At 44.6% G+C, this 12,227-nt stretch overlaps 1 protein-coding gene across 3 annotated transcripts in view; it reads right to left on the bottom strand.

Annotated features, from left to right (window-relative positions):
* The window catches only part of plekhg3 (pleckstrin homology and RhoGEF domain containing G3), a 119,294-nt gene that overhangs the window by 22,837 nt on the left and 84,230 nt on the right, over positions 1–12,227 (bottom strand). For all 3 annotated transcript variants that reach the window (XM_071369502.1, XM_071369499.1, XM_071369500.1), the window contains 5 exons: positions 9,709–9,809; positions 3,394–3,463; positions 3,197–3,243; positions 2,278–2,428; positions 1,338–1,469 (listed from right to left, as the gene is read on the bottom strand). In XM_071369502.1, the coding sequence (XP_071225603.1) occupies positions 1,338–1,469; positions 2,278–2,428; positions 3,197–3,243; positions 3,394–3,463; positions 9,709–9,809 (501 nt within the window). The remainder of the gene's footprint in view (positions 1–1,337; positions 1,470–2,277; positions 2,429–3,196; positions 3,244–3,393; positions 3,464–9,708; positions 9,810–12,227) is intronic.

The following is a 12,227-nucleotide window of genomic DNA, read 5'->3' as shown; positions in this document are numbered from 1 at the left end:
TTTGACATAATCCTGTCTCGGAGCTCTACGGACAATTCCTTCGACCTCATTGCATGGTTTTTGCTCTGACATGCACTGTCAACTATGGGACCTTATATAGACAGGTGTGTGCCTTTCCAAATCATGTCCAACCAATTGAATTTACCACAGGTGGACTCCAATCAAGTTGTAGAAACATCTCGAGGATGATCAATGGAAACAGGATGCACTGAGCTAAAAGTCGAGTCTCATAGCAAAGGGTCTGAATACTTATGTAAATAAGGTATGTTTTTTACATTTTTAATACATTTGCAAAAATGTCTAAAAACCTGTTTTTGCTTTGTCATTATGGGGTATTGTGTGTAGATTGTTGAAGACCTTTATTTATGGAATCCATTTTAGAATAAGGCTGTGACGTAACAAAATGTGAAAAAAGTCAAGGTGTCTGAATAGTTTCCGAAGGCGCTGTAGTTTGGGGGTAATAGATCCTCCAAACAGAGTTAAATACATAATCAAGCCTAACTGCAGATGATAAACAAATATATTCCAACAAGCTCTGACCAGTAAATAGCTGGCCCCATGAGAAATTAGCCTAAGAACCCATTGTAGTCGCTGTTTATTTTAACACGGCCTTTGACGACAAGCTCCCATGTATTGCCCTGCGAGGGCTACTCTGTGAGGGTCTCCCGGGGTTGGCTGTGCCATGTCTCTGGTCAGAAATGTTGTACACTCAATCTAGTTTAACAAGAGAGGAGAACCATGGAGGGTTTGTAATTGATGTTCAGAACATTGGGATGTGTTCCAAATGGCACCCTATTCCCTTTATAGTGCACTACTTTTGACCAGGACCCCTAGGGGCCTCTGGTGAAAAAGTAATGCACTATAGGATATGATGCGCCATTTGGGACAGAGCCTCTTTACATGCACGGAGCTGACCTGCCTAAATGAAATGTAATAACAGCACAACATGACACAGGATAGCGGCAGGTAGCCTAGTGGTTAGAGGGTTGGACTAGTAACCGAAAGGTTGCAAGATCGAATCCCCGAGCTGACAAGGTAAAAATCTGTCATTCTGCCCCTGAACAAGGCAGTTAACCCACTGTTCCTAGGCCGTCATTGTAAATAAGAATTTGTTCTTAACTGACTTGCTTAGTTAAATAAAGATAAAATAAAAAAATTAAAATAAGGATCAGACGGCCAGTGGGTTTAAATGTTTATTAATGTGGGAGGGGCTTATTCACATTGATTACACAGGGTGTGAAAGATGGTGTGTGTGTTCCGCTCTGTGTGGCAATCGTTTCGTAATTGTCTCAGAATATGTTTATATGGTTGTTTGCATGAAGGAGGCGTCTGCTAACCTGCAGTCGAACGGCGTGCTCGTGCTTCCTCTTCATGTCGTTGATGTACCAGGCCACGCCTGTCATGGTGTAGATGGCTTCCTCCACTACCTCATAGCCCTCCTCTTCTGGGTCAAAGTGCTTGGCTATCTCCTGCAGAAGGAACACAATAGTTATTTAAACTAGTGCACTTCCCACAGACATGGCTCTTTAGTGAGTTGTTCTGTTTGTTCTAGTAAGAAGTTGAACCTACGGTGTCAATATATCTGAATCATTTCAAGCTGCTTTGGAAAACACGAGTTGGTTCCTTCAAAAATGCATCCTTTCTTCCTCCCATTCTCAAGAGTAATTACTGATCTGACATGGCTGGATAGGGGAAATCTATGAAGTGGAAACCCATCCTTACACCTGTCAGATCAGTGATAACTTCAAGGGAGGGTAGGAAGGAAAGATGCATTTATGCATTTTAAAAGTATTTGAACCAGGATGCTATGGCAGGGCATTCCTTTGGTGGTTAGTTGGAGCAACTACCTGGAGCAACTACCTGGAGCAACTACCTGGAGCAACTACCTGGAGCAACTACCTGGAGCAACTGCCTGGAGCAACTACCTGGAGCAACTACCTGGAGCAACTACCTGGAGCAACTACCTGGAGCAACTACCTGGAGCAACTACCTGGAGCAACTGCCTGGAGCAACTACCTGGAGCAACTACCTGGAGCAACTGTGGTACTTGATGATCCTCTCAACAGACTGTATTCCAATGGTATTAGTGCTGATCTAGGACCTGTCCAAATAATTTTATTATTTGTGATCTAAAAAGGCAAAACTGATCCTAGATCAACACTCTTCTCTGAGACACTTTGTGGATATTGGCCCTGATCTAGGATCAGGTCGCCCCCCTGTCCATATACATCTTATTCATTATGATCTAAAAAGACAAAACTGATCCCATCTCTGTACCTGAAGCAGTAGGTGGTACTTGAGGATCCTCTGTACAGGCTTGAGCAGGTAGGAGCCCAGGGGAAGGGAGCGTTTCAGAGAGGCCTGCCGCTCCCGGAACAACTTGGCCAAGGATTTGTTCCTCATGCAGTCTGTCAGAGCAGCCACAGAACTAGGTGGAAAGAGGACCGGGTCAGTACTACAGAAACAGAACTAGGTGGAAAGAGGACCGGGTCAATACTACAGAAACAGAACTAGGTGGAGAGAGGACCCGGTCAGTACTACAGAAACAGAACTAGGTGGAGAGAGGACCGGGTCAGTAATACAGAATGAGAGTCTAGAGGAAAGTATTGGACAATGATTGAATAATTACACACTTAGTTATGTGAATGGATGAAGCTGGTGCACAACTCCACACTTCTCTCTAGTACAATTCAATGTTTGTGTCATATTCCCCCAATTACCCATTTCAGTATGATCCTTTTCATCGGGTTTTGTTTCTCACCCATTGAATTTGAGAAAATTGACTACAATGTGTACATATCTCTGGAGTGGGTTGAAAACACAACTTGTAGGTGTATAGGATGCACAGGAGGTTGGTGGCACCTTAATTGAGGAGGACAGGCTCGTGGGAATGACTGGAGCGGAATAAGTAGAATGGTATCAAACACATGGTTTCCAGGTGTTTGATGTCATTCCATTTGCTCTGTTCTTGTAGTTAAGAGCCGGTCAACCCAATTTTTCCATATAACTCCTTTTTTTGTGTAACAGCACAGAAAACAGAGTATACTTTCCACCACTAGGTGTCAGTAGCAGACATCCCCCCCCCCAATATCTCATCCACGGTTTTCTTCACATGCTCAGTCTGTTTCTGTGAACAGTTGAGCCAGTAAAAGCTGCACATGCCAGGTACACTGGCCAGCTAAGAGAGTTCACTTACTTTGGGTAGTTGGTACAGTACTGTGTATAGATCTCAAAATACTCTCTCTGAAAGAAAAAAATAATACGTTACATAGTCTCAATATTGTTCAAAAGGGAGTGTTAATCCACCAAAAAGGATGACGAGTTATTGGTTTCGAGCACTGGACGAAACTCTTCATCAGGGCAGAGAATCATGCACAGCATAATAGGACTGACCTTCATGACGAAGCACCTAGCGATGGCAACAGGGTCGTTGTCACACATATCTAAGGACTGCAACAGTTCACTGCAACACAGAGGTCAGAGATCAAAGGTGAGGCCTGGTTAGATCAAATGGCAAATTATACAGGTATGACTTTTGCAAATATATCGCAGATATCGTAGTGCTGTACATTTCAAACACACTCGTAACATACAAACCAAAGCAGCATTTACTTCAGGCTTTGGTCGACAATTCCCTGAAATGCTACATTTCATAATCAATACTAGAAAAAGAGATGTGGTTAAATATTGTTCTGTGTCCATCTTGTCTTCAGGCCCAAAGTTGTTTGCTCTGGAGCGTCGGGAGCCATGACCACAGGGAAATGGGCAGGAAGACAATCTTCCAGCGTTGGGAGTCCGAATCACACTGGATGTCCTACCACACAAGACACAGCAAACCCAGACCGCACGCCACATCACGGCACGCCCTACCACACGAGAGACAGCAAACCCAGACCGCATGCCACATCACGCCACGCCCTACCACACGAGAGACAGCAAACCCAGACCGCACGCCACATCACACCACGCCCTACCACACGAAAGACACAGCAAACCCAGACCGCACGCCACATCACGCCACGCCCTACCACACAAGACACAGCAAACCCAGACCGCACGCCACACCACACGAAAGACACAGCAAACCCAGACCGCACGCCACATCACACCACGCCCTACCACACAAGACACAGCAAACCCAGACCGCACGCCACACCACACGAAAGACACAGCAAACCCAGACCGCACGCCACATCACGCCACGCCCTACCACACGAAAGACACAGCAAACCCAGATCGCACGCCCTACCACACGAAAGACACAGCAAACCCAGATCGCACGCCACATCACGCCATGCCCTACTACACAAGAGACACAACAAACCCAGACCGCACGCCACATCACGCCATGCCCTACTACACAAGAGACACAACAAACCCAGACCGCACGCCACATCACAGCATGCCGTGCCCTCAGTGCTAGCGTGCACTTTGTCAGCCACTTCAAATGGGCAAACCAAAACTTACCATCCACAACCACTGGAGTAGCAAAAACAGTCCCCCGGTAAGACTAAACAATCAAGAGACGACAACAGACAGACGTGTCAGTTTGGTAAACAGCTTCCGAGGCCTCTGTCTTCAATGTCTTTGGTCTCACGGAGTTTTGCCATATAGCAGCCGGGAACACATGAGTTATTTAGGACAGGGTTTTAATTACAGGGCAGACTGGTAGAGGCAGTATAAGGAAATGGAAAGACTGATAAAAGGACAAGAGTTGGGGAGAAAATGGAAGGAGACGAGGTGAAGAGGGAGGAGAGAAGCGTGGATGAAGAGAGAGGGGGAGAGAGAGAAGCGTGGCTGAAGAGAGAGGGAGAGAGAAGCGTGGCTGAAGAGAGAGGGAGAGAGAAGCGTGGCTGAAGAGAGAGGGAGAGAGAAGCGTGGCTGAAGAGAGAGGGAGAGAGAAGCGTGGCTGAAGAGAGAGGGAGAGAGAAGCGTGGCTGAAGAGAGAGGGAGAGAGAAGCGTGGCTGAAGAGAGAGGGAGAGAGAAGCGTGGCTGAAGAGAGAGGGAGAGAGAAGCGTGGCTGAAGAGAGAGGGAGAGAGAAGCGTGGCTGAAGAGAGAGGGAGAGAGAAGCGTGGCTGAACAGAGAGGGAGAGAGAAGCGTGGCTGAAGAGAGAGGGAGAGAGAAGCGTGGCTGAAGAGAGGGGGAGAGAAGCGTGGATGAAGAGAGGGGGAGAGAAGTGTGGATGAAGAGAGGGAGAGAGAGAAGCGTGGCTGAAGAGAGGGGGAGAGAAGCGTGGATGAAGAGAGGGGGAGAGAAGCGTGGATGAAGAGAGAGGGAGAGAAGCGTGGATGAAGAGAGAGGGAGAGAAGCGTGGATGAAGAGAGAGGGAGAGAGAAGCGTGGCTGAAGAGAGAGGGAGAGAGAAGCGTGGCTGAAGAGAGAGGGAGAGAGAAGCGTGGCTGAAGAGAGAGGGAGAGAGAAGCGTGGCTGAAGAGAGAGGGAGAGAGAAGCGTGGCTGAAGAGAGAGGGAGAGAGAAGCGTGGCTGAAGAGAGAGGGAGAGAGAAGCGTGGCTGAAGAGAGAGGGAGAGAGAAGCGTGGCTGAAGAGAGAGGGAGAGAGAAGCGTGGCTGAAGAGAGGGGGAGAGAAGTGTGGCTGAAGAGAGGGGGAGAGAAGTGTGGATGAAGAGAGAGGGAGAGAAGCGTGGCTGAAGAGAGAGGGAGAGAAGCGTGGCTGAAGAGAGAGGGAGAGAGAAGCGTGGCTGAAGAGAGAGGGAGAGAGAAGCGTGGCTGAAGAGAGAGGGAGAGAGAAGCGTGGCTGAAGAGAGAGGGAGGGAGAAGCGTGGCTGAAGAGAGAGGGAGAGAGAAGCGTGGCTGAAGAGAGAGGGAGAGAGAAGCGTGGCTGAAGAGAGGGGGAGAGAAGTGTGGATGAAGAGAGGGGGAGAGAAGTGTGGATGAAGAGAGGGAGAGAGAGAAGCGTGGCTGAAGAGAGGGGGAGAGAAGTGTGGATGAAGAGAGGGAGAGAGAGAAGCGTGGCTGAAGAGAGGGGGAGAGAAGTGTGGATGAAGAGAGGGGGAGAGAGAAGCGTGGCTGAAGAGAGAAGTGTGGATGAAGAGAGGGAGGAGGAAGAGGAATGAAGAACATGGCTACCTAGGAAGCATGATCTCCCTTTAACATGAGAAGCATGATCTCCCTTTAACATGAGAAGCATGATCTCCCTTTAAAATGGGAAGCATGAACCATGATCTCCCTTTAAAATGGGAAGCATGAACCATGATCTCCCTTTAAAATGGGAAGCATGAACCATGATCTCCCTTTAAAATGGGAAGCATGAACCATGATCTCCCTTTAAAATGGGAAGCATGACCCTTAAATGTTACAGGGACAATTTGGGTAAAAGATGAAGATAAATTCCTCATGAACACCAGCTGCACTCTGAAGTACAGCTATTGGGCATCGATGGTGAAGAAACAGGTAAAGAGCTTCAGGGCAATCACAGGTTAGGTTGACAACACCTCAGAACAGACCAGTTTGCTCATATCTCTTTTCTCCCTGAGGTGGAAAACACACCATCAGCACATAACTGAACAAACCAACCGTTGTGGTTGAGAGGCTTTTCACCCAGTAACCACACCTACAGGACTAATGGCTTTTCTATCTCTAACCAGGAGTTAGAAAAACACAGGAATCAAATGAGTTAGAAATACACAGGAATCAAATGAGTTAGAAAAACACAGGAATCAAATGAGTTAGAAATACACAGGAATCAAATGAGTTAGAAATACACAGGAATCAAATGAGTTAGAAAAACACAGGAATCAAATGAGTTAGAAATACACAGGAATCAAATGAGTTAGAAATACACAGGAATCAAATGAGTTAGAAATACACAGGAATCAATTGAGTTACTTTATTCTAGACCGGATGCCCTTTGGTTATAGGGTGAGATCCTCAAAATAACATGACACTTCATGCCAAGTCATCAACCATCCCTTGATTGTCAGTTTGGAGAAGATATGTCGGGTCTACTTATATAACATAACTGTAGGGCCGGGACGATACCAGTATCGTGATTCTCATCAGCAATAAGGCAAGGAAACAGAACACAAAGCGGATTTAACTTCTTCAGGAAAACAGCCCTAATGTTGGAAACAAACATCATTATGTCGTCATCCAGAGTCACATGGATTTATTTTCCAAACGACAGCACAACATATGTTACATACAGCAGGTTTTTAAAGGACCAAAGAGTTCTGTCTGCTTCGTTTACATTTTTGCCCTGGAAAAATTATTGCGATACTGGTATCGTCACAGCCCTACATACCTCTAGCAGGCACAACTTTACACATTCAAACAGTATATTGCACAGCCACAGGCGTCTACAATCAAGCACCACTGCGGAGTTTACTGCCTCTTTGAAGATAGTATATCACGGAAAACAATAACCAGATGATATTACAGTTTCAATAAATTAATCTTAAATGGCACTTGCTTTTTTATTGACTGAATATATATGGGGCACTTTAGCAATGAGGATTTGTTATCTGTAATGGTGATGATAAATTAGGCATTGTTGCGATCTGTTGGCATATAGATAAATGCACATATATATTTTTTTATTGCGGGCCTTATGTTCTAAACAAAAAGTACAAATAAATAATGTGAGTAGTCGAAGAGTCAAAACATGACAAATACTGATCACTAATACAGCACACCACATGTACTAGATTCCTGTGAAAGGAAGACATGCAGGGTAATAGTATCACATAAACACCACGGATAAAGGGGAGGTTGATATATAGGTACATCCTGAAAACCAGTACTGGGCAAAAACTATTACACTGAGAGGAAGGATTGAGAGGCCTGTAACACAGAACCCTTTTCCTGATCGACCCCCCTGACCGCTGCGTTCTTGTTTAGTTTCACTTCACATATCCGTGTAGAGAAACAGAATGTAAGCTCGCCAGATCAGGATGGTGGTACGAGGCTAGTGAGCAGCAATATTCTGTGTGCGAGCCTCTCAATCCCTTGTCACACAAATTCCAGACACTTTATTTCAGGTGCTTTCTTATGAGCCAGCCACTTATGAGCCAGCCACCACACACACAAAATAATTACTAGGTAGGAAGTGCCACTGTGCAATGATATTCATAGAGTTAATCATCTATACCAGTCTGCCTAAAACGGAACAAATATTCATCCATCTTGATTTGCTGGCTCGTTGCAATACTTATATACACTACCAGAATTGTTAGAGGATGTACTCTGCTGTGTACAAAGGCCTCTGGACAGTGACCCTGACTAAAGTGCCACCGAATGATCCTACTTCTTCTCAATAGGCAGGGCTAGAAAATGCTTATTTTGGTGCTACACCTCATTCAAATACTCCAGTGTGGGTTTTGTATTTTATTCCAGTGACCCTGGGGCAAGCAATGATGCCTTTCGTTAGAGGACATTGGGAAAAAACCATGCCGTTTGGCCAATGAATATAAAGCACAAGGCCATTTTCATTGTGCTTACTTAATGACAGACGTCTTACGTGCTACTGCAGTAGTAGGGGGAAAGGGGAGGCTATCGGTGTACCATCTCTGACTTCAGGGAGTATTGCATGTCATCGTAAATCAAAGTTAAAAAGGACAGGACCCACCATTAACAAACATTGTTGTGGATGCTGGAGCATAGATGGGACTCTCTAATCTCAGGCGCTGTAGGATAGCGAGGTGGGTGGCCTGGACACGACCCACCACTAACAAACAGTAGGAGTGTGGTGACGTTACTGGTCATGAGGCCAGCTATCTTTAGCACACAGCTTTTGGTGTTCAGATGCTTCAGTGAATAAGAGGACGAGAGAGTAGCTATTTGTATGTGTGTGTGCCCACAGACATTGTTTTGGGAGGCAGTGTGGCTAAATTATTTATTTTTCCTAAACACAGGACTTGGCGCCTGTTCACTTGCGACCCAAATCTCTCTCTCTGATAGGCCTCTGTGGGTCTCTGGCTCTAGATCTGACGCACTAATACAATTGGGCCTTTCAGAGCACAAAGGACCACTGTCAACACAGGCGGGCCTTCTGTAAACTGCTCCCCGGCACCATGAACCAACTGTGGTGTACAAACCATTGATGACAAATGATGAGAGTGGTAGCCTGTCACAAAAGTGTAACCGAGTAAATATGCCGTTTCATTGTATACTGGAGCAAGACGTGCAACAAACGTGTGTCTGTGTGTGTCTGTTGCGCGCACATGTAGGCATGCCTGTTAACGTGTGTCTGTGTGTGTCTGTTGCGCGCACATGTAGGCATGCCTGTTAACGTGTGTCTGTGTGTGTCTGTTGCGCGCACATGTAGGCATGCCTGTTAACGTGTGTCTGTGTGTGTCTGTTGCGCGCACATGTAGGCATGCCTGTTAACGTGTCGCCAACATCAAATCCATAATCGTTAACGTGGTCTTCCAAGCTCCAGCAATCAACATTTCCATGAGAGCAATTTCACCCATCAAATCAGGCACATCAATTCTGAAATTCTCCTCTTGTAAATATGTAATGAACGTGACTTTGACCCTGAGAATCCTTACTTGTGTTGTGTTAAGGACACAATAGTTTCATCAATAGTTCAATAGAATTGCCTTGACAATGGAAATAGTGTTAATCCGTGTGTAACTTGGGTACTGGGAAAAACAGTGTCACTCACTCATTCAGTCGTTCACTCCTTCGTACAGTAATTCACTACATCCTCACAAGGATAAGAGAAATGAGTTAGTCAGCGGCTCACCTGTTGAACTCGTAGATGTCCTCGATGTTTCCAAACAGGGCACACACCTGTTCTGGTCTAATGGGTAGGTCTGCCTGGTCGATGATGTGGGCCAGGTAGTCCTGCAAGGCAGATATAGTTACACCTCAGTCACAATTCACCTGACTACATCATGACGCAAAAGTCCCAAACAAAAAAAAGAGTGGATTCATTGACTTTTATTCATACATTTTAGTATGGATTTTCCACTTTTCATCACTGAGCATTTTAGGTCCACACACTATCTACTAAATAAAGTCTAACTAACTAACGCCTTGTTCATGAAACATGCTCACACCTAGTCTTGAAAACACACGTATGCTACTTTTCCCCCTTTTTCCAAAGAGCTATGGACACCTATCAAATCATAACGCTGTGTTTTAAAGTCCTATTACCACAGGGATTTATTTGGTATAAATGACTTGGTAAGAACGGGTACTTTCTGGACATTTTGGGGAAAATCGGAGCCACATATAGATAGTACCTCAAGCATATGGGGCGGCAGGGTAGCCTAGTGGTTAGGGCATTGGGCTAGTAACCGAAAGGTTGCAAGTTCGAATCCCCGAGCTGACACGGTACAAATCTGTCGTTCTGCCCCTGAACAAGGCAGTTAACCCACTGTTCCTAGGCCGTCATTGAAAATAAGAATTTGTTCTTAACTTGCCTAGTTAAATAAAATACATGATTTTGGATTTTGTTTTGTACTTTTCTTCACGTATCTCTGTGGTGTTTGCATTCTGTTTCTATGAGAAACAGAGGATGGGAATGTATCAGGGACATCTAACTGTCTTTGACATGTACGTGCAGTCTGATATAACTAACACAAGAAATTAGGGAGGACAGAAATACAGGAAAACTCTTGTTGCAAAAATCGAGACATTTGTGTAGGAGTATGGCTAACTCTGGAATGTGCGTGTCACTAAGCATGACATCATAGACATAGGCATGACATCACAATGCAGGAAAGGGTATAAAAGCCCAAATCCACCAGTACTGATTCAGTTGAGCGACAGAGGGCCGGTTGGTACATAGAATTAGGAATTAGAATACTTAAGAGTAATACAATATGATCTCTATGCATTGGTAAGTACCTTCACCTGACTTCAGTAATACCTTAACGTTGTGTCCCAAATGGGACCCTCTCTCCTAAATAGTGCACTACCTTTTATCCGGGACGGCCCACAGGGCTCTGGTCAAAGGTAATGCACTATATAATCTGGTAGTGCACAAGTGTAGTCTGTTTTTGATGAGTATTTTTATTAGGTCTTTATTGCAAATGTTCAGATAACTGCGTGTAATTTTCACCAGTGACTAAAATAAGAAAAGGGTAGCTAGTGATTTAAAAACTACAAATAAAAAAAAACATAATATTCTACACTGGTCATTGGGAAATACCAGGATAAAGTAAACTAGCATTCATGCAACCCATGAAAGCACATTTAAAATATAACCAAAACTAAAAGTGGTGCGCTTGCCTCAGCTGTATATGTGTATACAGTACAGCAGGCAAATATTTGTCTCTGATTAGGCCTAACTGTTAAGGTGGCAGTGCATACAAATCCTATTAAATTGTTTTCTATGTAATTCAGTGGGGCAGTTTACAGGACTCTATTGTGATGCTCAGCGTAGGCATGGTCAGCGTAGGCATGACATTAGAATGACATCACAATGCGTTGTCATGAGGTCAAACACACAAAATCCCAAATCCATTACTGATTCAGTCACAGACAGTTAGTTGGAGTGACTGGATGATGGTGAGTAGAAATGTATTCAATGTCTTATTAAAACTCGGCTACTGGATAAATAGGAAACAGATAGCATTGTGGTTACATTACGTGTTTTAATAATTCAACTACTTGTAAAGAAAGATAGTTGGTTTAGAGAACAATGGCTATTGTAAAGAAACTGTCTCTCCAAGCAAATGATTCATATGAGGAAAGAACCAATCAGAATATGTGGGTGTGGTCACAGAGGTCAAAGTTTAGGCTAGTGGTGGGGCTCATTATTCGTACATGTATACTGTAGTACTGCTCATAGGCTCTTGGTGGTGATTGTGTTCTTTGCATTCTCCCTCTATGGAATAAGAAACATGGGATATGTGTCGTGTGAATGGTGTATTTAGCATATGTGTTCTGGAAGTGTTGTATTTACAGTACCAGTCAAAAGTTTGGACACACCAACTCATTCAAGGTTTTTTCTTTATTTTTACTATTTTCTTGTTAGCTGCTTTTCCTTCACTCATTCCAAACCATCTACATTTGGGTTGAGGTTGGGTGATTGTAGAGGCCAGGTCATCTGATGCAGCACCATCACTCTCCTTCTTGGTCAAATAGCTCTTACACAGCTTGTAGGTGTGTTTTGGGTCATTGTCCTGTTGAAAAGAAAAATGATAGTCCCACTATGTGCAAACCAGATATTGCTGCAGAATGCTGTGGTAGCCATGCTGGTTAAGTGTGCCTTGAATTCTAAAGAAATCACAGGCCGTGTCACCAGCAAAGCAC

The sequence above is a fragment of the Salvelinus alpinus genome, chromosome 27, assembly GCF_045679555.1.
Source record: "Salvelinus alpinus chromosome 27, SLU_Salpinus.1, whole genome shotgun sequence".
NCBI lineage: Eukaryota > Metazoa > Chordata > Actinopteri > Salmoniformes > Salmonidae > Salvelinus > Salvelinus alpinus.
This window is presented reverse-complemented; position numbering and strand designations above follow the sequence as displayed.